The sequence below is a fragment of the Chelonia mydas genome, chromosome 7 (assembly GCF_015237465.2).
Source record: "Chelonia mydas isolate rCheMyd1 chromosome 7, rCheMyd1.pri.v2, whole genome shotgun sequence".
NCBI lineage: Eukaryota > Metazoa > Chordata > Testudines > Cheloniidae > Chelonia > Chelonia mydas.
In genome coordinates, this window is record NC_057853.1 from 101,593,391 (window position 1) to 101,617,074 (window position 23,684).

A 23,684-nucleotide genomic window follows, 5' to 3' on the forward strand; every position below is an offset into this window, starting at 1 on the left:
ACTCTTCCAGCTGATGCAACAGAGCCCAAGCCTGCTGACCTAAGAAAATGCTGCAAACTCATTTATTTACACATTTTTTTTTTTACAAAGCGATATGCAGGAAAGGTTCAAATTTTCTTGATTTCAAGGAATGTAGTTTGGGTTCTTTAACATTATGGCAATATGTAAAATATTACTGTTTAACTGAATTTTGGATCTTATTGCACATATGCAAAGCAAATGTGTTAAGCAGAGCACTTTATAAAATGAAATGCATGCACACATAAATGTCACTCCTATGGGCAGCCTCAGCAAAGGAGCCCAAAACTAAGTGGGTATGGAAACTCAACTACTATGTCATTCCTAGAGCTGCCCCCCTTCCAGATGAAGGCGGAGTTACAGTGGTGGAGAAACTTTGTCCCTATACCTGTTCTGTAAATATACAGGGAATTTCAGTTTCCCATACTGTCAATCCAGCACCTCTCTCAAACAAAAGTTATAGCTAATATAAATAAATCTGAAAAGGGCTAAATTTGAAAATGTAAGACCTTAGAAAGCTATCTTCATAAACTGAAAAGTTATTAGAATCTAACTGAATCACAAAAAAACCCAATAGCAGGTCAATTTTTCATTAATTGTTTTCAGATATTGATAATAAAAATACTATTGACGTAATGTTCAAATATTTTGGGAGTAATTCCCATTTTATAAAAGGGTATTTATCTAGTTATATATTGTTCCTCATTAAGCAGGCAAGGCATATATTACAGTTGCTTGGCCCGGACTGCAGGAGACAGACCTTAGGAGGGCTTTATTCTTGCTACCCTAGGGAAGTTTGCTAACAAGTTAATCTCTTTTTTTGCACAAAAAATGTCCACACTAATAATGCATCATGTTATTTACAGACTCATTTACAGTTAGCAGCAGCCATGACAAGCAAACAATTAAAAATATAAATACCAAAAGCACAGTCAAAAACAAAGCAAACACGCAAGTCATTTTTGTAGAAGCTGTGGGAGGATTATGGTTTGCTGTGACCTTAAACATCTGAAGTGACTTCCAGCATGATTCACAATGGGGAATCACCACAAAAATCTAGGACATACTTTAGTTACAAAATTACAGGCAACATTTAAACAAGAACAATAAAATGTGTGTGTATTTTATTACCACCACTGTATGAACTCTGTTCATCTGAAAAGATACGCAAGCTTTTGTGTTGTAGAACTCTCTTGAAGTTACTAATTTGGCTTGAGGCATACTGGCTATTTTCAGCCAAGCACAAGACAAAGGCATCTTTAACATTGTTCCTGCTCCGTGTCACACATGGCCAGAGCAGATTGGTGAGGCTGTGAAGCTGTTTGCCAAATCTAACTTTCCACTGACTTTACCATCACTACACTATTATTTATCAGCTCAGGTTTTCAACTGACACCATAACATTTCAATGGTATATCTGACTTCTAGGAGAGATGAGATCTTTCTTATATTCATCTCAAATCACTGCACAATGTATAGGCCACATCCTGTGGTATTTCAATGGGACCACTGACAAAGTAGAAAGAGAGAGAGAGATCTGAAATGTTACATCCAGGAATCATTTCACTCAACACTATAGCCCTGATCCTGCAAAGACTTATTCATGTATTTAATTCTAGGCATTGAAGTACTTCCATTGACTTCAGATGTAAGCAGTGTCAGGATGAGCTCCACCCTGACATCTGGTGGTGAGGTGTGGCAAGTTGTCGAAAAAAAAAAAAACTTCAGGGGCCGATCTCATTTGCATAGGCACACCCACCCCGCCTAGACTGAGGCCATAGCTGCCCAAATGGTCACTTCAGCTGTTGTGGGATCCCCAGTGTCTGTTATTGGGGCGGGAAGAGTAAATTGTTATTACCCTGATTATGGGAACTGTGCTTGGAACTGTACTTGGCCTTTTGTTATGATGGAGGGACTCACCATCAACTGAGTAGCACTCGCTAGGCAAGGGTCATGGGTTCCAAAACTGTGTGAATTGAGAGAGACTTGAGACAGGTATTAGTACCTGGTGGTGTGGGCCCCTTTGTGAGGGCCTGAAGCACCAATTGCACCTCTGTCTCTCTCCACTGTGGAATGTCAGAGCTAATTTTGGGTCTATTAAGAGTCTTGCTACAGGTACTGGGCTGCATTCACGTTGGCCTTATGGTGCACCAGCACTAAGGCCCCCACTACTATGAGCTGAAATCACTGAGAGCTGAAATCACTGAGCACTGTGTCAAGTAGTGGGGAGCCGGAAGATCTAGCGTGCAGTAGAGCTGTTCGTGAGACGGCAAGCTGTGCAGAGCGGAGCCGTTCGTGAGACAGCGAGCTGTGCAGAGCGGAGCCGGTCGTGGTGGAGCGGAGCCGTTCGTGAGACAGCGGCGTGTTCGTGAGACGGCGAGCTGAGCAGAGCTGTTCGTGAGACGGCGAGCTGTGCGGAGTGGAGCCGGTCGTGGTGGAGCGGAGCCATCCGTGAGACAGCGGTGTGTTCGTGAGACGGCGAGCTGTGCAGAGCAGAGCCGGTCGTGGTGGAGCAGAGCCGTTCGTGAGACAGCGTAGCAGAGCAGAGCCCTGTGGGGCAGTCAGCTTCAGGACACGTAAGGTGCCCCTTACCCCTTTCCCCCACACACAGGCACATTTTAGCCAGACTGGGGAGTAACACTATGCAGATGAACTTTTGAACTCTGGGGCTGGACTTTTTGGACTTTGGGTGATTTGTGGATTGCTGGACTCAAGAGACGTTTGGGTGCTGGGACTCAAGAACCCGAGGGAAAGGGGCATGCCCCAATTTGCTTGGGGTGGTTTTTTTTGCTCATGGGTTGTGTTATGAATCCTGTTGGTGGTGTTTCCCCAACATAATGCCACATTGTTTCTCTCTGTTATTAAAAGGCTTTTTGCTACACTCAGACTATGTGCTTGCGAGAGGGGAAGTATTGCCTCTTGGAGGCGCCCAGCGGGGGTGGTATATATTTGTCCCAGGTCACTGGGTGGGGGCTCGAGCCGGTTTGCATTTTGTTATTGGAATGGATCCCCTAGATATTGAACCCGGCCCTTGTTGCTGCCAACTCTGATGGGCAGAAGGGTTACATTTTTGGGGGCTCGTCCGGGATCCCTGGGTCAGTACCCCTCGCAAGCACCTGTTGAGTGATCCACTACATTGGAAAACAATTTATATATTTTTTTGTTTGTGCTTATATTTTGAGGAAATTACTGTTTGTATAATGGCTAATTTGTCAGGTTTGTTGGGCCCCGGCTCAGCAGCTTCTAGCTCAGAGGCTGCAGCCTCGGCTGATGATTGGAGAAAAGCTCTGGAGCAAACATTGGAAAAGGTTGTACTGTCCCATGCTGCGTCAAACTCTTGTCGTAAGTTAAGATTATTTGCTGGGGAGGAGGAGTTTGAACCCTGGTTAGAGCATACCACTGAAATGCTGCAAGAGTGGGCCGTACCAGATGCTGAAAAGCGAAGATGCCTCATAGAGAGCCTTGGCGGCCCAGCATTAGATGTGATTCGCACCCTGAAGCTCACTGACCCTGGGGTCAGTGTGAAGGACTGCCTAGAGGCCCTTGAACACAACTTTGGGAGCGTAGAGGACCCTGAAGACAGCTACTGTAAGTTCCTTAATTCCCGACAACAAAAGGGCGAGAAGGCTTCAGCCTACATACAGAGACTGGAGAGACTGCTTCAGAGAGCTGTCATGAGGGGAGCAGTGACTGCTGAGCAGATGGATCAGACCAGACTGGCTCAAATTGTAAGAGGAACTCAGTATCAGAACCCGATTCTACTTCATCTCCAGCTAAGAGAACGACGGGAACATCCCCCAAGTTACTCCCAGCTGATGAAAGAGGTCAGAGAGGAGGAAGAAAGGCAGGCTGCCAGTGAGTTTTGGGAAGCCCAAACATCGGATCCAGCCAGCACAACACCACTGCAAGCGGCCAGTGTACTGATGGTGAGCACCAGAGAGGAACTTGCCCAACAAATGCAGGTCCTGACGGAACGGATAGCTGAGCTGCAAAGTACCATTGACCAAGTTAAGACTTCCAGGAATAAGAAGCCTCAACCGGTGGCAATTGAGAAGCCCGCACTTAGAGCCACCATCCCACCCAGGCGAAGGGGGAAAGGTCAATTCTTCTGCTACCGATGTGGTCAGGATGGACACAGTGCTGCCAAGTGCCGTAATGAAGAAAACCCCTCCTTGGTGTATGGAAAGCTGAGGATCAGTTGGGAGAGATCCGGTAGCTGCCAGAGGGTCGGGGGACGGGGACCCCCCAGGTCTGCAGGATTTGAAGATTCCCCCAGAAAAGACTGTCCAGCTGGGATCCCCGCAGGACTGATAGGGCCTCGAGCAGAGGTCACGGTGAGGATTGAAGGGGTGGAGTGTAAAGCAGTGCTTGACACTGGATCTCAAGTGACTATTATATTTCAGTCATTCTACCAGCAGATGCTTAGGCACCTGCCTATACAGCCACTGACTGGCCTTGGCCTGTGTGGCCTCAGCATGGATGAATACCCCTACCAAGGGTATGTCATAGTGCACCTGGAATTCCCAGAGGAGGTTGCTGGGGTAAGAGAAGAGGTAGACACAGCTGCCTTAATATGCCCTGACCCTAAAGGGACCTCTGATATGTCTGTGCTGATAGGGACCAACTCCAGTCTCTTCAAGGTACTCGCGGATTACTGCAGAAGGCGGGCTGGGGACCAGTACCTGAATACCCTGATGATCCATACGCTTTGTGCTGAAGCCTATAGGAAAATTGAGAGCTCTAAAAGGGAGACATCTGAGCTACCGCTTGGGGCACTGAAGTACGCGGGCACGACCCCCTTAGTAGTGCCTGCAAGGACGGAGCAAGAAGTGCTTGTCATGAGTACCTGTCTGAAAGGCAGTAAAGGGACGTTAGCAATGATAGAGCAGCCGATGGGAGGAGAGCTCCCTGAAGGAGTGCTGGTCCCCAGTGGAGTCATAACCCTACCTGCTGAAGCCCAGGAAAGGGTGACTATACTGATTGCTAATGAAACGAGTCGTGATGTTGTTGTGAAGCAAGGACAAAAGATAGCAGACCTCTTTGAGCCTGAGTCGATTGTAAAACCCCAGTGTGAAACTCAAGTTCCCACAATAGACCCAGCAAAGTTTGACTTTGGAGATTCACCAGTGTCCGAGGACTGGAAAGATCGCCTGAGGAAGAAACTTTGTGAAAGATCCAAGGTGTTCTCACTGCATGAGTGGGATGTGGGATGTGCAAAAGGAGTAGAGCACAATATCAGACTCCATGACTCTCGACCTTTCAGGGAGAGATCTAGGAAGATTGCTCTCTCTGAGATGGAAGATGTGCGACATCATCTTCAGGAGCTGGCTGCGAATGGCATCATTACAGAGTCCCGCAGCCCATACGCCTCACCCATTGTGGTAGTCCGTAAAAAGAATGGGAAAATTCGGATGTGTATTGACTACCGCACCCTAAACAGCCGTACTGTGGTCGACCAGTACACTATGCCTCGAGTGCAAGATGCCTTAGACTGTTTGCTGGGAAGCCAGTGGTTCTCTGTGTTGGATCTTCGAAGTGGATACTACCAGATCCCTCTGGGAGAAGAAGATAAGGAGAAGACAGCCTTCATCTGCCCATTAGGGTTTTATCAGTTCGAACGCATGCCCCAAGGGATTTCTGGAGCACCTGCCACCTTTCAACGTCTCATGGAGAAAGTTGTGGGAGACATGAATTTACTGCAAGTGTTAGTTTATTTGGATGACCTGATTGTGTTTGGAAGAACCTTAGAGGAGCATGAAGAAAGACTTCTTAAAGTGCTTGATAGGTTGGAGGATTATGGTCTGAAGCTTTCAATTGACAAATGCCAGTTCTGCAGAACCTCAGTGAAGTATGTGGGTCACATCGTGTCCCAAGAGGGTGTGAGTACTGATCCTGATAAAATAGAAGCACTCACTACATGGCCACGTCCCAGTAACTACAGAGAACTCAAGACCTTTCTCGGATTTAGTGGCTACTACCGCAGATTTGTGAAAAACTATGCTACGATTGTAAAGCCTCTGAACGATCTCACCAGGGGACATCAGTCCAGCAAGAACAAATCTAAGTCCAAGAATAAGGGGAGGTCTCCAAAGCCCCCTGTGCAGAGACACTATGGCCCATTTGAACCATTTGGGCCACGGTGGGATGAGAGATGTGAAAGGGCTTTTCGAGAAATCATTACTTGCCTAACTCATGCTCCAGTCCTAGTTTTTGCTGACCCAAGCAAACCCTTTATCCTGCATACTGATGCCAGTTTGGAGGGTCTGGGAGCAGTGCTGTACCAGGAAGTGGAAGGCAAACGTAAACCTGTAGCCTTTGCCAGCCGAGGATTGTCTGATAGTGAAACTCGCTATCCCACCCACAAGCTGGAATTTTTGGCCCTGAAATGGGCCATCACTGAGAAATTTCGAGACTACTTGTATGGTGCTCAGTTCCAGGTGTGGACAGACAACAATCCACTGACTTATGTGTTAACAAGTGCTAAGCTGGATGCTACAGGGCAGAGATGGGTAGCCGCCTTGGCTAGCTATGAGTTCAGCATTCAGTACCGATCAGGGAGAAGCAATGTAGATGCAGATGCATTGTCCAGGCGTCCACAGGCTCCAGAAGTTGCGGTGATACCCACAGATGGAGTGAGAGCTATTTGCAGTGTGAGTCGCCGAGAGCCAGAGGCCCGTGAGAGCCTTCAGGGATGTGTTGCAGAAGCTTTGGGCCTGCCCCCTGAATGCATGCCTTCTGCTTCAGTGAACTATATTGCATTGGACCAATCTCCTTTGCCCATGCTCAATGCGGCTGACTGGCAAGAAGCCCAGCGGCAAGATATTGACATTCGTGATACACTACTTGCCAAAAGGGAGGGGCGAAGCCCAGCTGCGGTTGTCCCACCTAACCCGGAGGGTAAACTACTATTGAGAGAATGGACCAAACTAAAACTGATTCAGGGAGTGCTACACCGAATGACCACTGACCCTTTACAAAAACAACGAGCACAACTAGTGCTGCCAAAAAAGTACAGAGCCCTGGCCATGAGGGCTCTGCATGATGACTTTGGGCATTTAGGGATGGAGAGGACCCTGGAACTTATTCGTAGTAGGTTCTATTGGCCCCGAATGGCTGAAGATGTTCGCAGGAAATGTGAGACTTGCGCTCGATGTGTTCAAAGGAAAACTCTGCCCACGAGGGCTGCATATCTCAAGAACATCACCAGCAACAAACCTTTGGAATTGGTATGCATTGATTTCTTGTCTGTAGAGGTAGACAAGAGGAATGTTGGGAACATTCTAGTAGTGACTGACCATTTTACGCGGTATGCACAGGCATATCCCACACGTGATCAGAGGGCCACCACCGTCGCTCGAGTATTGTGGGACAAATATTTCTCAGTCTATGGATTCCCAGCTCGGATACACTCTGATCAGGGGCGGGATTTTGAGAGTCACCTTCTGAAGGAGGTGCTGAAGATAGCAGGAATTAAAAAGTCTAGGACAACGCCTTATCACCCCCAAGGTGATCCTCAGCCAGAGAGGTTCAACCGAACCCTATTAGATATGTTGGGAACTTTGCGACCAGAGCAGAAGGCAACCTGGAGCCAGCATGTCGCATTTCTGGTGCATGCCTACAATGCCACAAAGAACGATGCTACGGGAGTCACCCCATATCTCTTGATGTTTGGGCGAGAACCAAGATTACCCATAGACTTGTGCTTTGGTGTATCAGAGGATGGAGATAGCTATGAAACTCACCAGCAATATGTATCCCGACTAAGAGAAAAGCTGCAGGATGCTTATCGCTTAGCTACCGCTGCGGCTCGGAAGAACGCAGACCGCAACAAACATCGATATGATGCTAGAGTGCGTTCGCAGGAGCTCCAGCCGGGGGACAGAGTCCTGCTGCGAAATTTGGGTATTGCTGGCAAACACAAGATAGCTGACAGATGGAAGGCAATACCTTACCTGGTGATGGAAAAGCTGGGAGATCTGCCGGTCTACAAGATCAAACCTGAAGACGGCCCAGGGCAAATAAAGACGGTGCATAGAAACCTTTTGCTCCCTGTGGGGGAACTGGTAAGCATCCCTTATGAGACGGGCCACGACAGGGCAGCCGGGCAGAACAGAGGTGCTAGACCCAAGCCGCCATCCAAAACAGACAGCGGGCCCCCTGCAGCTAACTTACCCCTATTCTGCACATCTGAGAGTGAGTCTGAGGAGGAAGACACAACCCTGGTGTATCCTGGGATGGAGACAAGATTTCAGTCTCGATCAGCTGAACCAAACGAGAGTTTTCCCTCTTCCGCCCTAAACCCCATGGCAGAATTATTTAGGCCCCTTTCTGACACCCCGGTGCCGCTGATGAGACCCCCCTGTGATGACACACACAGGTTATTGGACAGTGGAGACACACAGGTAGAGGATGCCCTGGGCACCTTGAACCCTCCAGCGTTAGAACTAGGAGTGCAGGGGCCTACGCCAGTAGCCGAGGGACCCTCCAGGGAAGCCTCTCCATCCGTCACTCAAGAGGATGTTCCCCCTACCTCGGCAACAGAGAGTCTCAATAGACGAGACAGGGTGATAAGACCAGTGAAACGGTTAACTTATGATGCACCTGGGGTGACTAGTGAGGAGCCAATACATTTAGCACACAGGCTTGTGGAAGCTAAAGTGGGCTTCCTGAGGCCCTTTGGAGGAAACCAATGAGTTGGTATAAAGGGCGTGTGATTTGTCGGGACGACAAATTCTCGGCTGGGGGGAGGATGTAAGCAGTGTCAGGATGAGCTCCACCCTGACATCTGGTGGTGAGGTGTGGCAAGTTGTCGAAAAAAAAAAAAACTTCAGGGGCCGATCTCATTTGCATAGGCACACCCACCCCGCCTAGACTGAGGCCATAGCTGCCCAAATGGTCACTTCAGCTGTTGTGGGATCCCCAGTGTCTGTTATTGGGGCGGGAAGAGTAAATTGTTATTACCCTGATTATGGGAACTGTGCTTGGAACTGTACTTGGCCTTTTGTTATGATGGAGGGACTCACCATCAACTGAGTAGCACTCGCTAGGCAAGGGTCATGGGTTCCAAAACTGTGTGAATTGAGAGAGACTTGAGACAGGTATTAGTACCTGGTGGTGTGGGCCCCTTTGTGAGGGCCTGAAGCACCAATTGCACCTCTGTCTCTCTCCACTGTGGAATGTCAGAGCTAATTTTGGGTCTATTAAGAGTCTTGCTACAGGTACTGGGCTGCATTCACGTTGGCCTTATGGTGCACCAGCACTAAGGCCCCCACTACTATGAGCTGAAATCACTGAGAGCTGAAATCACTGAGCACTGTGTCAAGTAGTGGGGAGCCGGAAGATCTAGCGTGCAGTAGAGCTGTTCGTGAGACGGCAAGCTGTGCAGAGCGGAGCCGTTCGTGAGACAGCGAGCTGTGCAGAGCGGAGCCGGTCGTGGTGGAGCGGAGCCGTTCGTGAGACAGCGGCGTGTTCGTGAGACGGCGAGCTGAGCAGAGCTGTTCGTGAGACGGCGAGCTGTGCGGAGTGGAGCCGGTCGTGGTGGAGCGGAGCCATCCGTGAGACAGCGGTGTGTTCGTGAGACGGCGAGCTGTGCAGAGCAGAGCCGGTCGTGGTGGAGCAGAGCCGTTCGTGAGACAGCGTAGCAGAGCAGAGCCCTGTGGGGCAGTCAGCTTCAGGACACGTAAGGTGCCCCTTACCCCTTTCCCCCACACACAGGCACATTTTAGCCAGACTGGGGAGTAACACTATGCAGATGAACTTTTGAACTCTGGGGCTGGACTTTTTGGACTTTGGGTGATTTGTGGATTGCTGGACTCAAGAGACGTTTGGGTGCTGGGACTCAAGAACCCGAGGGAAAGGGGCATGCCCCAATTTGCTTGGGGTGGTTTTTTTTGCTCATGGGTTGTGTTATGAATCCTGTTGGTGGTGTTTCCCCAACATAATGCCACATTGTTTCTCTCTGTTATTAAAAGGCTTTTTGCTACACTCAGACTATGTGCTTGCGAGAGGGGAAGTATTGCCTCTTGGAGGCGCCCAGCGGGGGTGGTATATATTTGTCCCAGGTCACTGGGTGGGGGCTCGAGCCGGTTTGCATTTTGTTATTGGAATGGATCCCCTAGATATTGAACCCGGCCCTTGTTGCTGCCAACTCTGATGGGCAGAAGGGTTACACAATAATAAACCAGTGGGGCTACCCACATGCTCAAGAGCAAGAATGTGCATGGACTTCACAGGACTGAGGACACAGTTTATCCTAGACATCATATTGTGCAACTGGTTCTACACATTATACATTGCTAGTGCCCTGATTAGCTGTCAGACTTTGCACAATTTGTGTGTATTTTTTAACGATTTAATTAACAAAGGTTATGCCTAAAAGGAATAGAAAACTAAATATGTGGAACTGATGGATCAGCCTGATTTGAATACTATTTCTAATTATTTCGTGGTATTGTACAATATGTTAAATTTTTAAAAACTTATAGCATACTCAGCTTAATCAACTTCCTGTTACAGTACTGTGCTTGTAAAAAAACATTTGCAATCACCTAAACAGGCCAAAGATACTATATTTACTTCGTACTCTGAAGCCATGTAAATTTAAAGCTTTGTTAAATAAGAAAAAATACATTTTCATTTTAAAACAACTGTTCTTTAATATATACCAGATTTGATTATTTTAATAACATTACAAATGTTTACTAACATATACTATGAAATGTTTCCATACATTGAGGTCTGTTTTAACAGTCTCCTAAAGGAAGTGGAAACCGTCCCATTTCTGAAGTCTTTCAGATTTATAATGGGAAAAAAAAGCATTTGCTAATATATCAGAGAGTACAATCCTAACCACCTTGGGGATGTCAGGATGACAAAATTACCAAATAGGTATTTTCCATTTTTAATATCTATATTTCTAGGTAGTGGTTGATCTTTCTCTAACAGAGGTGAACAGAACTATATAAAGAATGAAAAAGTGTACACTCAAGAACACTATTATTACAAGCCAAGAATATTATTTTATTATTTAACATTTACACTGCAGTAGCACCTAAAGGCAACTACCAGATTTGACCCCATAGATTATAATAAATTATTTTCTTAACCAATAATTCTACTAAATATAAACTATACTTTTGCAAACTTTTAGCCATAAATTTTCTATAGACATTTTAATTACACTTTCTGGGTGAAAACTTGGCTTATTTGAAACGGTAAAACTCCCATTGACTTCAACGGGGCCAAGATTTCACTCTGTTTTTGTTATTAATTAGAAATTTCAATTTGAGAAGACAGCCATTTCTTTATACTGAATATCATCTACACAAATTGTTAAAAATTTAAAACAAAGAGGGCCTGACTCTGCACATCACTGCCTAATATGCTGACCAATATAGTCTCATTGTTTCCTTGTACTCTCCCGACTACCTATATCGTATATGCCCTGTTTTATACCTGGATTGTAAATTCCTTGGGGCAGAAATTGTCTTTTTGTTCTGTGTTTGTGCCTAGCACAATGGGATCTCAGTCCACAACTGGGCTCCTATGCAGTATAATCATACAAATAATAAACAACAACATATGCAGGCAAATCCCATCAACTTCTCTAAAAGTTCGGTGTGGATAAGGCCACAAGGGTGAAATGCTGGCCACACTAATGTCAATAGCAAAGCTCTCACTGACTTCAGTGGGGCCATGATTTAAGTCCAAGGGTTCGTCTTCACTACCCGCCGGCTCAGTGGAGAGTGATAGATCTATTGGGGATCGATTTATCGCGTCTCATCTAGACGTGATAAATCGATCCCCGAATCAACGCCTGTACTCCACCTCAGCAGGAGGAGTAAGCGGAGTCGACGGGGGAGCCACCGCGGTCGACTTGCCGCTGTGAGGACAGCCAGGTAACTCGAACTAAGATACTTTGACTTCAGCTACACGAATAGCATAGCAGAAGTTGCATATCTTAGTTTGAACGCTCCCCTAGTGTAGCCCAGGCCCAAGTGTTCAAAAATTAATCCAAAATGGTGGCTGTAGTAACGTGGTGGGATTTTCTGGGTTCCAACAGGCTACCACATCATTAAAGTAATACCATTGTAAAGAAATACAAACACTGTCCAAATGTAGTTGAAAGTCACTATACTAGAACATCGTCCCAAGATAACAGTCTCCTGCTGCCAAAGCAAAACTAAGACTTCTTTTCAAAGCATGAGACATTGACCACATTCAGTTACAGTGACTGTGATTAAAGGAAACCAACCATGACAATTTCAGCTGCAGTCAAATCACAAGGGAAAAAGTGCCAAACAAAAAAGGACTAACTGGTGAGAGAAAATATTTTACTTGTGTGCTTCCCAGAGGATTACAAACAATAAAGAGAAAAACATTTTAAAAGCAATTAAATAATTTGACGGCTTTTTCAAATATCTGATTGCAGGGTAGGTTAATTTAATAGAAAGCAATTTAAATCAGTTGTTTGAATCAAAATTTAAAAAAACCTGCTTTAAAGCATTTTAATCATTTTTTTCTTTTCTAAACTATTTTAGAGCACAGGGTTCATCCCCCATGGTACCCTGTCCCCGCATGCGCGCGCGCGCGCACACACACACACTGTATCTAGTAACTTTACACAAAACCAATGAAGCCTGAATATTTTTGTATTAGTTGAAAATAAATTATTTTTCATCTCTTGATACATAAAACCAAGAGATAAATCAAATAACCGTCACATGTATATACCTTTCATTCTGGAAGATCCAAAACTTTACTAGCCATTTACAAACTTTATAAAGCAGTGGTCTCCAACCTTTTTACGCCCAAGATCACTTTCTGAATTTAAGGGAAACCCAGGATCTACCCCGCCCCTTCCCCGAGGCCCTGCCCCTTCCCCAAAGCCCCACCCTGCTCACTCCATGCCCGCCCCCCGTTGCTCGCTCTCCCGCACCCTCACTCACTTTCACTGGGCTGGGGCAGAGGGTTGGGGTTCAGGACAGGGTACAGGCTCTGGGCTGAGGCAGACGGGTTTGCAGTGTGGGAGGGGGCTCCAGGCTGAGCCTGGGACAGGGGGTTGGGGTGCAGGAAGGGGTGAGGGGTTCTGACTGCAGGAGGGTATTGGGGTGCTGGCTCTTGTCAGGAGGCACTTACCTTGGGTGGCTCCTGGTTGGCGGCGCAGCAGGACTAAGGCAGGCTCACTGCCTGCCCCGGCCCCACACCACTCCCAGAAGGGGCCAAAGTGCCCCTGCGGCGCCTGGGGGGGGCACGTAGCGCCACACATTTCCCCTCCCTGCAAGCACTGCCCCCACAGCTCCCACTGTCCACAGTTCCCAGCCATTGGGAGCTGCAGTGGCCATGTTTGCAGGCAGGAGCTGCACGCAGAGACCCATGCCCTCCCGCACCCTCCTGAGCCACTGGGGCATGCTGGCCGCTTCCGGGAGCGGCATGGGTCTGGAGCAAGCATGGAGCCTGCCTTAGCTGCTACCCCGCTGCACTGCCGGAGATCGCAATCAACTGGAAGAGTCTCCTGGATCGACCGGTTGGTGACCACTGTTATAAAGATTACTCAACCCCTATTCAGAAAGAATAGACACCTATGGAGAGGAATGTGGCACCTATTCTACATGAGGAACACTGGGGTTTGATTTTGTTGGATGAGACATGAAAAATAATCTCTTCAATTAACACTAGATGGAGAGGTTGGAATATCCCTATTGAAATTTGGTCATTAAAACAGGAAGTTCTATACAGATTGATGTTTCTTACCTGACAAATTTCCTTTCCACTAACAGTGTCTCCCACAATTCTGATACATATGGGCTATTTCCCTCTTATCTGCAGTTTCCAGAAGCAGTTCAAAGCTATAGCACAGCCAGTGCTAGCCTACCCCACTCTGCTATCAGATGTTTCATTCCAAGCTGTGTAAAAAAACTCACAGAATAGGATTAACAACAATACCTTCAGTACCAACCAATAAACTATGTACAATATGCTTGTAGGCCCATAGCCTATCAAAATGGAATACTGTCCCTCGGCTAGGAAGCCATGCAGAGACGGTAGAATTGTGAGAGAGACTGCTATCAGAAAGGAAATCATCATCAGGTAAGAAATTTACCATTCTGCAGCACAGCGTGGGAAGTAGCAGGCAGTGAACAGAAGAAAGGAGGAATAAGAAAAACAAAATAAGAAGGAAAGAAACACACACCCAAAATGGTAATGCTATTACTGGGCCACCACCTGCAGCAACTTCCTGCTAAATGAGGCCTTGGCAGAGGACTGAATGTCCATTCTATAGTAGCTAATAAAGGTGTTAACTGATTACCGCGTTGCAGATTTCTGTGGTAGTAGCACAAGCGCTTTCCACCCACAAAGTCACCATAAATAAATGTAGAAGGGTTTTATACCACATGAAATAGGAGCACCTGACACCTTGCATACCTCGATGATGCACAGTTTGATCCATCTAGCTAGTGATAGCTTGGATACTCTGAGCGCTTGGCACTTCAAATGAAAAGAGACAAACAAGGAGCCTGACTTTCTTGTCAATTTGGTGTGTTTGATATAAATCTTTAGTGCTCTTCAAATTTCGAAAGCATGCTACAGCTTTTCTGTTGAGTGCTAATGCTCTGGACAGAATGAATGTAGAGTGATCTCCTGTAAGGCATGGAAAGATGATTTCACCTTAGACAAACAATTCTGGGATTCTTAGCACCACCTGGTCATCATGGAACACACAGCGGGGTTCTGCATGTACAAAGCTGCCAGTTCAGAAACTCATCTAGCAGATGAATGAATACAAGAAAACAGGTTTGGATGAATACATAGAATGGAGATACTGTACTGATGTCAAAAGAAAAGGAGTACTTGTGGCACCTTAGAGACTAACAAATTTATTTAAGCATAAGCTTTCGTGAGCTACAGCTCACTTCATCGGATGCATTTCAGTGGCTCAAAAGGGTGTATGGTTAGGATTTTTAACATCCATGGTAATTCCCACTTAAGTGCCACAAGATTAGGCAGTCTGACTGTTCTGGTTCCTTGACAGAGGACCCTCAGGTATCCAGATTACTCAGCAGAGCCTGCAAATAGGATGCTATTTATAGCTGGTACCTGCTGCTAGTACAAGACTGAAGTCCCTTGTCTACGCCTTTCTGACGAAAGTCCAGAATAACTGGAATGTCCAGGTTTCTTGGAATTTTTGTTGTGTTCTTGACACCAAGTTCTCCAAATGGAGAGGTAGGCCTTTAGTGTTGAAGCTCGCCTGGACGAAAGGAGAGTTCCAGTCACTTTGTGGGACAGTCCTAGTGCAGTTAACATTTCTGTCAATAGCCAGGCTGTCGGTTGTAGACAGTCTGAGTCCAGATGGAGAAACGGCCCTTGTAAAGGATGTCTGGACTCACTGATAGCTGCAAAGGTGGTTCCAATTTCAGTTCTATCAGATTGGAGAACCATGGTCTCCTTGGCCCACATGGGACTAGCGCTGTCACCTTTGCGTCTTCTCGCCTGATCTGCTGCATGACCTTTCCTAGACTCAGAAAGGGTCGGAATGCATATGGCCATTTTGTGTCCCAGAGCATCTGTTCCCAGGAATTTCAGGAGTTTCCCTGGTGAAGGACTTCAGCCACATTTTGTTCTTGCAACCGGAAACAGGTCAACTGCTGGGAAGCCAAACTTTAGAGTGAAGACTTTCTGCTTCAGGCACCATTCTGAGTTGTTCACTATGTATCTGCTAAGCCAGTCTTTTGGTTGAGCTCTCCTTTTATGTGCATTTCTCTTACAAAAGAGAGAGTCCTCTCTTCCCATTCCATTATCTCTTCCACATCCGCATGTAGAATTACCCTCCTTCTTACCCCTTGGTTGTTGATATACATCACAGTGGCTGAGTTGTCTCACTGAACCAGAACACATTCTCCCTCTAGGTAGCTCTGGAACCTTTGTTCAGATAACTTGACAGCTCTGACCTCCAATAGGTTGATGCTCAGGCTCCTTTCCTTGGATTTCCAGGTGCCTTGCACATTCCTGTGCCCAAGATGCGCTCCCCATCCCATTAGGCTGGCATCAACTGTGAGTACCTGTGGGTCTAACAGGCATATGGGAAGACCCTTGCAGACATTTTATGTGTTTGTCCATCATGTTAGAGAGTTCAGACCCAGTACCTGATCCTGCAAGTGTTCTGGTGAATGGTTCCATACTTTCAGGAGACAGGCCCGAAGGCACCTGATATGGGACCTCACCCATGGGGTGAGTCCTACAGACAAAACCAGGAGGCTCAGCAGAAATAGACTTGAGCTAGGGTCAGCCTCGCATTCTTTACCAACATGGATATTAGGTTCTGGATCTTGTGGAATATATCCAGTGATGCGTAGACCATTGCAACACATGCGACTATTTCCACTACCACATGAACTGTCTTTGTTAAGGGAGTCAAAGAGCTCTTCTTGGTGTTTATCACAAATCCATGTGCTTGAAGCAGATCCAGCATCCTGACTGTGGCACGGTGTGACACTGCCTGGGTCAGAGCGCTGATGAAGATGTCATCAGGAAGAGATACACATTTGAGTCTGGCTGATATCGCCACCAGAAACTTGGTAAAGACCTTGAGGGCCAACGAAAAATGTTTGGCACTGATAGTGGACCACGCCTATCAATGCAAGGACTGGCTGACTGAGAACAGGCAGGGCACAATTCACCCTCTGAAGAGCCTGTAAAAGCTGTTTCATAGATAGAGCACCACTTGGATTCATGTTGGTGTTTCTGCAACAGCTCTTCCCTGTGGGGGTAGCAAAAGCGTCTGGTAGGTAGGCACTGCAGTGCTGAGTCCATACCCCACTACCTTATACCCAATCCAAGACAGGGAGAAGAAATAAAGGCAGCTCACTACTGTCAAACATACACACAAAATAGTTTAAATAGTAAGATGGAAAAGAAAAGTCAGGAGCAAAGTGAACTGCCACTTTGCTGCTGCAGAGGCAGAAGATCTGGCAACAAGCCGGCAAAGGGGGTATGATTAGCACAGGCTATGCTACAACTTTGAACTGCCTCTGGAAACTGCAGACAGGAATGGAGTAGCCCATGTGTATCAGAATTGTGGAGAGACACTGAACTGCAGAAATTATTACAACTCTGGCACCCAATCATCATTCACTTTTCACATCCACAATAATTATTGCAAAGTTGTATATTTGCTGCTAAAATCATAAAGAAAACTAAAGTAGTGATTTAATAGAGCTGTTGGTCAACTACTTAGATACAGTGTTTGTTGAAGTGGCAAACATTTTTTGTTTGCAGTAACCTCTTCTGCAGCTGTAGAGAGAATATTTTCTTCATGTGGACTATATAACTCTAATTTGAAAAACCAATGAGAAGTCAGAATAACTCCATCGCCTCTACCACCTTTCTTAACTCCGACTTCCAATTTATTTGCACTGTCTGTAACTGTAGTGTCAACTTTGCCTTTCAAGCTCTGTGGATGAAATCCTGGCTCCATTGAAATTAATGGCTAAATGCCCATTGACTTCAACAGGGTCAGAATTCCATATTTCATTTCCTCCGACAACTCTTGGGTCTGCAAATCTAACAATCTCTCTGTACCACTATCCATGTAGGCAAGTGCCTCACTGCCACCTCTGTTGAAATCCTCATCTATCCTACACTCCTCCCTCTGACTGTTGCCAGTCCCTTCTATATTTTCTTGCCTCCCTCGAAGGCCCCCTCCCCCAGCAATTCCTAGCAACACAAATTCCAGCATATGAGAAACACTTCTTCCTACAAGTGAGAAGACAGAAGCATGATCACATCACCCCACACAATTCAACTGGCTCCCCATTTATTTCAGGATCCTTTTCAAAACTGGCACCTCCTTTTTTAAGCTTGGGCTTTATTCAGCTGAGCTCACAGATCTGGTGTCTGTCGGCTCATCTACCATTAGCCTTCTCACTATCCCATTAGACATTCTGGTCCCCACCCAACCTTCTCATCTGCAGCGTCTTCCATCTGTTACAGACTGTCCTAACACTGTCTAACTGATTCTCCATCTAATTTCAAATCTCAACCGAAAGTATATCTTTTCTCCCTTGCCTACAGAGTACTTCAATTTCTCTCTTGTCCTGCTGTTGGTTAATCTCTGTAGTTGGGTTAACACATTAACACTCTAAAATGTTTGGGAATCAGTATGTATGAATGACTACATAAAAACTCAGTTATATTATATTATTGACTAGGGAACAGAAAAAGGAGGTCTTGTGTTTTCTAATAAACAGAACAGGCAACACATTTATCAGGGGCCCACTTCACCTTTCTACCATCAATTATCTCAACGTGTAGACAGTTAGACAGGACTAACAGCCATTCTACAGTCCGACTTTGAAATTCTACTCAACCAAGACAAAAATATTTGTGATGGCCAAATCTTCATCACGGTGGTAAACGGTGGGCAAACACATTTGGTGCCTGGACAGCCAATTTGCATGTTGCTGCTATATGGCTGCCACAGTGCAAGTTATAGGATATTGGCTTATTTAATAAATCAGACAACCGACACGTGTTATGAACACTATTGTGATGGTATAGATATACAACAAACAAGATCAGTCAACATTTTGAACTGTTTTTTTAAATCATGTAAATTATTAAAATTCCGTATACTAGTGACCTTTTGAAACAGGTGGATAGCAGCATTCTTTCCACTAATATATCTAAAATACATTCTAAGAATAGCAATATTCTAATAGAAATATTTCATTAATTAACAAAACATAATGTGGAAAATTACATACTTGAAATTATAGTTTTTGTATATTGCTATACAACTTACATAGTGGAAATGCAGTTTGTGCCTCACCATTCAAACCGACACATTGTTACATGTGCTTATGTAGTTATAAGATACATGGAGTGAAATCCTCGCTTCATTGCAAAACTCCCATTGGTAAAACTCCCACTGACCTCAAAGGGGCAGGATTTCACACATAATATTTATATGCTGTTTGCAGACCAAATATCAGGCCAAAACTCCACCATTTTCACAAAATTGCAACAAAGAAGAAGATTAAAACGAGAGAGAAAAATATTACGATGTCCTTTTTCAGACTATACAGTAACAATGCTCCACAAATAATTTAAATGTTTTTTTAAACTTGAGAGGCTCCACTCACAGAACCCAATAGTCTTCACCTATGATCAGGTACATTATTTTTACAAGTATGAATTATTATTTCTGTCCCTGTTCTATGTAGAAAAATAAACAAGGAGATTTTTAGCTCCCTGGAATGCATGAATCCAATGTCACTGAAAGGCTCTGAACTGGGAGTTTACTATAGGATTTACACCAACCTGTCACCAGGCTCCATTTTGAATTCTCTGGCTCATTTAGGCATAGAAAGATAGACCTCCAGTGACTGAGACCTCTTTAAAGAGTTTCAATGCTAATGTTCCTTCTCTCACTTCTTTTACACACACAAACACACCCTCCTCACATCCCCAGTGCCCTCTGCCACTCCACTACCTCACCCCCCACCAGCACCCTTTTCTCTCTCAGGGGTCACATCCCCAGTGCAAACTGCCATCCCACTACTTCAACCACCGCCAGCACCCTCCTCTCTCCACCGGAGTCACATCCCCAGTACCTCCTGCCATACCACTACTCCATCCCTTTCTACAACTCCCCTCCTCTCTCCAGGGTCAATCCTCAGCAGCCCCTGCCATCCCACTACTTCACCCCTGACAGTCCCTGCACCCTCCTGGGCCATTCCCCAGCACCCCTTGCAAGCCCCCCCATCCTCTCTCCAGGATCACATCCCCAGGACCCCTGCCATCCCACTACTTCAACCACAGCCAGCACCCCACCTCTCTCTGCCAGGGTCAGATCCCCAGGACCTTCTGCCATCCCACTACTCCACCCCCTTGCTACCACCCCCTTCCTCTCTCCAGGGTCACTCCCCAGCACTCCCTGCCATCTCACTACTTCACCTCTGCCAACCCCCCGCTCCATGTCACTGCCCAGCGCTCCCTGCCATCCCACTAATACACCGCTGCCAGACCCCCCCCCGGTCACTCACAGCACCCCGTTACCCCATTACTTCACCTCTGCCAGCCCCCCCGCCAGGTAACTCCCCAGTGCCCCGAGCCATCCCTCTACTTCACCTCTACGAGCCTCCCCGTCACTCCCCAGAACCCCATGCCATCTCACTACTTCACCTCTGCCAGCCCTTCTCCCAGGTCACTCACAGCACCGTTACCCCATTACTTCACCTCTGCCAGCCCCCTCCCCTAGGTCACTCCCCAGTGCCCTCGGCCATCCCACTACTTCACCTCTGCCAGCCCACAAACCCATCACTCCCCAGCGCCCCCAGCCATCCCACCACTTCACCTCTGCCAGCCCCCAACCCCATCACTCCCCAGCGCCCCCAACCATCCCACCTCTTCACCTCTGCCAGCCCCCAAACCCATCACTCCCCAGCGCCCCCAGCCATCCCACCACTTCACCTCTACCAGCCCCCAACCCCATCATACTGCAGCACCCCCAGGCATCCCACCACTTCACCTCTGCCAGCCCCCAACCCCATCACTCCCCAGCGCCCCCAACCATCCCACCTCTTCACCTCTGCCAGCCCTCAACCCCATCACTCCCCAGCGCCCCCAGCCATCCCACCACTTCACCTCTACCAGCCCCCAACCCCATCATACTGCAGCACCCCCAGCCATCCCACCACTTCACCTCTGCCAGCCCCCAAACCCATCAATCCCCAGCGCCCCCAGGCACCCCACCACTTCACCTCTGCCAGCCCCCAACCCCATCACTCCCCAGCGCCCCCAGGCATCCCACCACTTCACCTCTGCCAGCCCACAAACCCATCACTCCCCAGCGCCCCCAGGCATCCCACCACTTCACCTCTGCCAGCCCCCCAACCCCATCACTCCCCAGCACCCCCAGCCATCCCACCACTTCACCTCTGCCAGCCCCCCGCCCAGGTCACTCCCCAGCGCCCCCAGCCATCCCACCACTTCACCTCTGCCAGCCCCCAAACCCATCACTCCCCAGCGCCCCCAGGCATCCCACCTCTTCACCTCTGCCAGCCCCCAACCCCATCACTCCCCAGCGCCCCCAGCCATCCCACCTCTTCACCTCTGCCAGCCCCCAACCCCATCACTCCCCAGCGCCCCCAGCCATCCCACCACTTCACCTCTGCCAGCCCCCCAACCCCATCACTCCCCAGCGCCCCCAGCCATCCCACCATTTCACCTCTGCCAGCCCCCCAACCCCATCACTCCCCAGCGCCCCCAGCCATCCCACCACTTCACCTCTGCCAGCCCCCAAACCTATCACTCCCCAGCGCCCCCAGGCATCCCACCTCTTCACCTCTGCCAGCCCCCAACCCCATCACTCCCCAGCGCCCCCAGCCATCCCACCTCTTCACCTCTGCCAGCCCCCAACCCCATCACTCCCCAGCGCCCCCAGCCATCCCACCACTTCACCTCTGCCAGCCCCCAACCCCATCACTCCCCAGCGCCCCCAGCCATCCCACCATTTCACCTCTGCCAGCCCCCAACCCCATCACTCCCCAGCGCCCCCAGCCATCCCACCTCTTCACCTCTGCCAGCCCCCAACCCCATCACTCCCCAGCGCCCCCAGCCATCCCACCACTTCACCTCTGCCAGCCCCCAACCCCATCACTCCCCAGCGCCCCCAGCCATCCCACCACTTCACCTCTGCCAGCCCCCAACCCCATCACTCCCCAGCGCCCCCAGCCATCCCACCACTTCACCTCTGCCAGCCCCCCAACCCCATCACTCCCCAGCGCCCCCAGCCATCCCACCACTTCACCTCTGCCAGCCCCCCGCCCAGGTCACTCCCCAGCGCCCCCAGCCATCCCACCACTTCACCTCTGCCAGCCCCCCAACCCCATCACTCCCCAGCGCCCCCAGCCATCCCACCACTTCACCTCTGTCAGCCCCCCACCCAGGTCACTCCCCAGCGCCCCCAGCCATCCCACCACTTCACCTCTGCCAGACCCCCACCCAGGTCACTCCCCAGCACCCCCAGGCACCCCACCACTTCACCTCTGCCAGCCCCCAACCCCATCACTCCCCAGCGCCCCCAGCCATCCCACCACTTCACCTCTGCCAGCCCCCCAACCCCATCACTCCCCAGCGCCCCCAGCCATCCCACCACTTCACCTCTGCCAGCCCCCAAACCCATCACTCCCCAGCGCCCCCAGCCATCCCACCACTTCACCTCTGCCAGCCCCCCAAACCCATCACTCCCCAGCGCCCCCAGGCACCCCACCACTTGCCCGCCCCCCGCATCCCCTCTTAGAGGGCTGTTGTCCCGGCTCTTCCCCTCCGAGCTCGCTCACCCTTGCTCGACTCCATGGCGGCGGCGGCTGCCCTGGGATCTCTTACGCCGCCTCTGTTCACCTCTGGGCGAAGCGCGGCGTCCCGTCTCCACGGCAACGCTGAGGCGGGGCTGGTCGGCCCACAGCTAAGCGGAGACAGGCCCAGAGGGCTCCTCAAACATTGATGGGGCGCGGCAGCTCGTCTGCTCCCGCGGCTTGGTCCGCCGAGAGAGGGAGAGCGATAAGCTTTCGAACTCCGGGTATCCCTCCGCCCGCTACTTCTAGAACCGAACTTCCTGGCCTGCTGACCCACCCAGTGTGTATCCATGCGCCAGGAGCCTCCAAAGAGCCATCACCCACAATCGGGTTCCGTCGTAGGGTCCCCATCAACCAGCAGTGCCCTAGCCCCCTGACCTGCATACCTCATCGGTCCCCTTTACCCACCCTGAATGTGTTTGCTAATGGTCTCAAGGCTCCTGCCCAGCCCTGTATCTCTCCGCTCCTCCTTGATGAAGGGTTACATACTAGCTATGGGCCCTTTGGGTCCAGTGGGTAACACCTGTTGGGTGCAGGTTCTCAGTGACTCTGAGGGGAGGTGGCTACAGGGTGTGAGTTGCTCCCTATGGGAGGATTCGCTGTCCCTAATGGAGAGGGGTCTTTATCTTCCTGGGAAAGGCTAAGAGTTCCTGTTTCCCCTGGTGAGTAGAAGGGGGAAGTGCTGATGTCACAAAGATGTTTCTCTGTACCCCATAAGGCACACCTGGAGGCTACATGGATTTTTCCTCCTATTGTTAGGTCTGCAGATGCTTTCTCATGGTCTTCACTCTGGATAAGTGTCCCTTCTGGGGTTTACCAGGATTTATAGACTGCTGAAATTGCATACTTCCTTTTTCAGAACGCTATGGACTTGTCTGCACTAAAAAGTTTTGACACTTCAGTTATACCATCGTGCCTAGTTTATACAAGTATAAATTAATAGTCTGCTACAAACTATACCCCTATAGTGTGGATGCATTTATACCGGTATAAAAGTGCTTGTACCAGTATAGCTTATTCCCGTTCAAGAAGTGAAATAAGTTAAACCAATATAACCGTGTCCACAGAAGAGCTTATGCTGGTATAACTGTATTGTTAAAACATCAGCCCCCCAAACCTAAATAGTTATACAAGAACAACTTTACTAACATAGAGCAGGCCTAATTCAGGGCATCAGGGTCCAACTGCAGCTGTCCCACCTTCACTGTTTCAGTCTTGAGTTGATCTTAACTCCCACTATTGTTTCTCAGTCAGATAGTTTTTCCATGTGGATCTTCTAGAACATTTTCCAAAATGGGCCTAAAACTCATA

At 48.5% G+C, this 23,684-nt stretch overlaps 1 protein-coding gene across 2 annotated transcripts in view; it reads right to left on the bottom strand.

Moving 5' to 3' along the window:
* The window catches only part of FANK1 (fibronectin type III and ankyrin repeat domains 1), a 79,642-nt gene extending 57,052 nt beyond the window's left edge, over positions 1-22,590 (bottom strand). For both annotated transcript variants that reach the window (XM_043550865.1, XM_037905738.2), the window contains exon 1: positions 22,359-22,590. In XM_043550865.1, coding sequence (XP_043406800.1) covers positions 22,359-22,374 — 16 coding nt within the window. In that variant the 5' untranslated portion in view covers positions 22,375-22,590. The remainder of the gene's footprint in view (positions 1-22,358) is intronic.
* Positions 22,591-23,684: the final 1,094 nt, after the last annotated feature.